Source organism: Malurus melanocephalus, unplaced genomic scaffold, assembly GCF_030028575.1.
Source record: "Malurus melanocephalus ecotype Western Australia unplaced genomic scaffold, MMel_1.1 scaffold_406, whole genome shotgun sequence".
Taxonomy (NCBI): Eukaryota; Metazoa; Chordata; class Aves; order Passeriformes; family Maluridae; genus Malurus; species Malurus melanocephalus.
The window spans coordinates 533,919-539,291 of record NW_026623638.1 but is presented as its reverse complement, the minus strand read 5'-3'; the positions used below and the strand labels follow the sequence as shown (position 1 = coordinate 539,291).

General features: G+C 39.4%; 1 protein-coding gene across 1 annotated transcript in view; it reads left to right on the top strand.

Annotated features, from left to right (window-relative positions):
- LYRM9 (LYR motif containing 9) overlaps positions 1–5,373 on the top strand; it is a 26,748-nt gene that overhangs the window by 18,110 nt on the left and 3,265 nt on the right. Inside the window, exon 2 of the mRNA XM_057379436.1 lies at positions 5,280–5,373. This exon is cut by the window's right edge and continues 17 nt beyond it. Coding sequence (XP_057235419.1) covers positions 5,300–5,373 — 74 coding nt within the window. The 5' untranslated portion in view covers positions 5,280–5,299. The remainder of the gene's footprint in view (positions 1–5,279) is intronic.

The window sequence follows — 5,373 nt, the reverse complement described above, 5'->3', positions numbered from 1 at the left end:
TCTGTCCCTGCTGCAGGTGCCTGGGGCTGGACTCCCTGGCCTGCACTGTGTTTGCAGCTGGGAATCTGGGGAATACGGAAGGGAGGACAGATGCCACCCAAGAGTAAGAACCTTTTGAGCAGCAGCCGTTCACTTGGATGCCTTCCTAGATGGATGTCAAAACATGAACTAAGATGTTTTGTGGTTAAAGAGGTTTCAAAAGGCTTCCAATTTCATTCTTATTTTGGCATTCTTATTTTTCCTGAGATCGTGAGTTTGACTAGGATGGGGACTCATAAATTCCCRAGTTACAYTTCTAAGGGTGTAATACTTGGAARTAATAAAACACATCTCCAGCCTGTRTACTGGGGGAATAGAGAGCAGAGGAGGAAGGGGAGCCAACCTGTAAACAGCAACAGCTCAGGTAACTCTTCAGTCCTTTAATTAACACTTGCACTCTCTGGAGCCCAGGTTTGGTGGCTGTTTAACTAGTTCAGAGGGAYTGGGATCATAACTGTTGAACTGTAGGGATTTGCTTGAAAAACACTCTCAACAGCAAAAAAAAAAAAAAATAAACTGAGAGCAGTGGCATAGCGTCATCTCAGTTTCATCAGGGTTCTGCTGTGCATGGGGTCAATTAGCAAACCTGCTAATGCTGAGTGAAGATTAATTGGCTTTGGTCAGCCTTTGCTTCACTATCTGAATATCATTATCAGGAATGTAAATGATTATGCAATGCAGAGAAATGCCACAATAGTCTCAGTGTCTCCTTTTATACTTGTCTCTTTGTGAACAAGGCTTTATCTAAATGCAAATGTGATTTCAGCCTTCTGATTAGGACATTATACAGTCATCCATTCCAGAAAAGCACAATTAGCAGATTATTTTATTTCTGACTCAACAGTTCTTGGTTTAGATAGTTTATTTGTTGTGCTGTGCATATTTAAGTTATCAGAGGGAGATTTAAATTATTAGTCAGGATTACAGCCAGATTTTGTGAGGTCGAGAGTTTTTGTGTGGCAGATAAAACTGGTAACATTTGTGGGATTCGAGATGTTTTTAGAACAAAAGGCAACAGTGCAGATTCTTACTGTGCTTCATTGTTCTTTTTGTGCCGAGGAAGGGGAAATCACAGTAGTGGCTGTGCAAATTCTCCCCTGCTCTGGGGTGCAAGTGCAGAGTGTGCATTAGGGTTGTCAGGATCTAATCCCTGTTGAGGTGTGCTCCTACAGGGCATCAGAATCTTAGAATTTAACATTGGRGCAGGTCATGAGATTATTTATTATTAGACAGCCACTTTCCCAAAATAGCCATCAAGTTTTCCGTGTGCTGTGGTAGATTTCCAGTCAAGTTTTCACTGGATAAAGTTACATCTTAAAAAAAAGGAGATTTTTGGTGATAAACTTTCCACTGAAGCTTACCCATGCCACAGCATTTGTAGCATTTTTGGAGCTGTGAATCTGTCAGAACTCAGGTGGTTTGATTATTTTAATTTTAGTATGAGAGCATCATAGAGGTAGTTTAAGTTTGATAATAGATGTGATAAAAATTTCCGTCTTCAAATCTGTTCGAAAGTCCAGTATTTATGGAAAGGTGAAGATTTTTTTTCCTCAAAAAAAATCATCAGTGCAAAGGGATTTGTCACACAATTTGGATTCAACAGCTCCTCAWTTTCCTATGAAAAATTACAGCAGTGGAAAATTCCTAATTATGTAAAGTGAACCATTTTCAATTCCATTGATCAGCTTCATCTTTCCATATCCATATGTTCCATGACTGGTTCCTTCCTCCCTCCCAGAGCTGCTTTTCTTTGTGCTGGAGCAAACTGTCCTGGACAGTCCCAACACACGAGGGATCTTTGCATTTGTGACAGGAAATCTATTGCACCACTTAGGTTTAATTAGAGCACAGTGACATATGAKGAGTGTACACATCAAAGCCTGGAAACGACTCCACAAATTGGCTCTGGTCCCACAGTGTATTTTGGGATCTGTATTGAATTTTGGGATGTTTCACTGTATTTAGTGGGAATATGTGAAATGCAGGGTCAGGTTCTTAGGGTCAGTGGAATTATACCAATTCTTACCAGCCAAGGATATTGCCAACAAAACTGCATGTAAAGTTAAATTTGGGTTTAGATCAACTTGAATCTAAMTACATATTCCAGATTTCTGTATTGGATAATAAAAACTTCTCTTTCTGATGGAGAGAAGGGCAGGGAATAGTTCAGTCTATATGTTATGAGTCACATTTTGGAGCTGCTTATCTTTCTGCTGCTTGGAGAGGGATGCAGGGATCTCTCAGCTGTTGGGTTTGTAATCACCTCTCCTCTTGAATGCCAAAGTGAAATAAATCCAAACCAAAACTGCATTGAGCTGATGCCCAGCATAGGTTTCATTGCAATGAGAAAACRATATTTTACAGAAAATAACATTGGAAGAAAACAAGAGATGAACATGTTGAAGCCTGGGGGTATTTTRATCTGTGTTCTAAGCAAACTTTTTAGCTAAAGTCCCAGTTGGCACATCTTGTGTGCTTGGAAAGTGAATGAGCATTAAACCAACCCTACTGAGGCCATTTTGAAACGTCAGCTCTGGTCTAGATTTCTCAATTTTTGTAGTATCTTTCTGTCCTACTTTTGGGGTTTGTTTGTTTGTTTGTTTGTTTTTTAACAGTATCCAATTCCTGAGGCCAAATGGCTTTTATTAAATAAATAAGGAAAGCCAGAACTGGAATCAAACAAGCAGAATGAGAATATTGCAGCAGCAGCAGCAGCAGCAGCACATAGACAACTTACTGCCCTTGTGATGGAAGAATTGTTTGCTAATCGTTCACAAAAGCTGATGGAAATCATATCTTGGATGTGAATAACTCTCAGGATGCACCTTTTTGGAGTCTTGCCTCATCTCTGATATCTTCAGTAGGACATGTGGAGTGTTCCAAAGCAGAACACCCCATGGAGCTCCAGGTGCAGAATTCTGACACCTGTTCTTCAAAGGTTTCTGCCTATTCAGCCTATTGTATATCTTAGAATTAGTTTTAATAATTCACTCCTGCTATGGGATGTTACTTTTGATTCAAAAATCCYATCCCAGGGAGTTTTCACAGCCCTGCACCCAGGACTGGGTGCTCAGCTCTGGCTGCTCTGGGCTTGTGCCTTGAGCAAATCAACATTGGTGAGGTCCATCCCTCAGCAGAATAMATTCTGTGTTTGTCATAGAATTCTTTACTTTTCTTCACAGAGAAGAATTGTACTTYTTGTGGCTAAAATATTAAAGCTTTTCAGTGGCTCCTGTTACTGTAAGTCAGCAGAACTATAGAGCTGTGCTAATTGATATCGACTTATAGACATGGAATTTTGTTCTACTGAAAATRCAGATTACAGTGGTACATATCCCATTATGATGGGTATTTATAGGTGCATAGAGAAGAGATTTTCCCCACTGCAACAAGATCTAGTCTGTGCAAATATACAGCCCAGGCATGTAATATCTGTGGTGGTGTACTCTGRAACACATTTAGCTAAAGGACTTAAATTATTTAAGGAAAAGGAAAAAAAAAAATTCCAAATAATGAGTAGGTATCATAATGGGTGCTAAAATAATGGCATGCACCTACTTTATTATTCAGTTGCTTATTTATTATCTTTATTCTTAAGAGTAATGATGTAAAAGTGCTTTTTTTCCAAATGTTAATTTAGTTCTCTGCAGATGGCAACCATCTGTTAAATGACAAGGCATTTACRGTCTTTGATTAGCACTTACAGGACTTGGACTTACTGTTTCAATATGTAAGTATAGTTATGGAAGTGAAACTTGGAAGATTTGTTCTTTTCCTGTTGCTGTTACCAAAAGATGGAAAAATTTCAAACTTAACTAGGTTTTCCCCTGACTTTTCCTATATTTATCCATGTTGTTTCCAGCTGAAGCCTTGAAATTCTTGACAGAATAACAATAATAGGAAATATTGTTCAATTCCAGTACCAGTTAGAGCCATTATGAACATCCTCATTCTAGAAAGGCACAATGTGGATGAACTTTTAGGGGTGCTCAAGGAAAGCACTGGAAATTTGAAGGACTCTAAGGATCATGGCTTAGCAAGCAGGAAATTCTCTGGGGTTGTGATGCAGCTTTGGGTACTTACAGGAATACACTGGGAGTCCATTTGTAAAATACTGTGACACACATGGATATTCCCATCACAAAGTGACCCTCTGGAGTGAGCTCCACACTTTGTGTTTTACTGCCCGTGTCAATGACCAACAACCCCTGTCTGTCCATAAACTCTGCAAGTTCTTGATGCCCGAAAAAGCCTGGAAATAAAACTCCATAGAGCTGTGTCTATAGAGCAGGTAATTGTTTATTGCAGTGCTGGAGGTGAGGGGGATTTTTCTTTTGAACCCTCGTGCCTTTGCTTCAAATTGGCACATATTTATACTGTAAGCATGGTGTAATATGAACATTGTCACTGCCCCCATACACCCACCATACACCCATCACTGTACATGGGCACAAAAATACATGATATCACTTTAAACACAAAAATACATGAGATCACAGTTTAAACACAAAAATACATGAGATCACACTTTTACAAGTGCACATGTGTGAATTCAGTGGTCATGAGGGTCTCCCTCTAATGAGATCCCATCCTCTTCATCATGGTGGACTTTTCACCTTTGTCTTCAGGGCATGTGCTGCTGCGACGTTCATGGTTTTTTCTGGTCCTCCAAGTCGCAATTTCCAGTTATTTTGCTGATTGTCCTGTGCCTCTGTCATGTTCTCATTAGTGCTCTCTACTGTTCTGTGTTATAGCATCTACTTGTTTACTTTCTTCAGAACTTTTCTGATTTATGCCTCTTTGTGATTTCACGTATCTATATACTAATGTAGTTGCTTAGATTACATGCAACTGGTATACTATATGTTGCTAATACACTATTAAAAAACTTACAGCAATATATAAAAAGGTTATCATTGATAATATATTGAAAGTGATTACATTGTATTTTAATAATATGTAAAAAGTTAATACATTGTTATATTGATAACATATAAAAAGGCTATAGAAAGTTTACAGTTAATAGGCCTCATAAGCACCTTGTCACTTTGATATAGACCATATGTATCATTCTCATTTATTACATTTTGGGATTTCTKCAGTTTGTGCAGGTTGTACTGCTGAACCTCAGTTTGGCAGCACCATTCTCGTCACTTACTGTGACTTTCCACTCTTATTTCGGTGCTGTTGGTAAAATTGCCCGTTTGTTTTGTTTTGTTTCATTGTGTGTGTGTTTCCAGCACCGTGCACAGCCCCGGCCATGTCCCCGCTGCCCGAGGCAGAGCTGGTGCGGAGCTCCCTGCAGCTGTACCGGTACCTGCTGCGCTGCTGCCG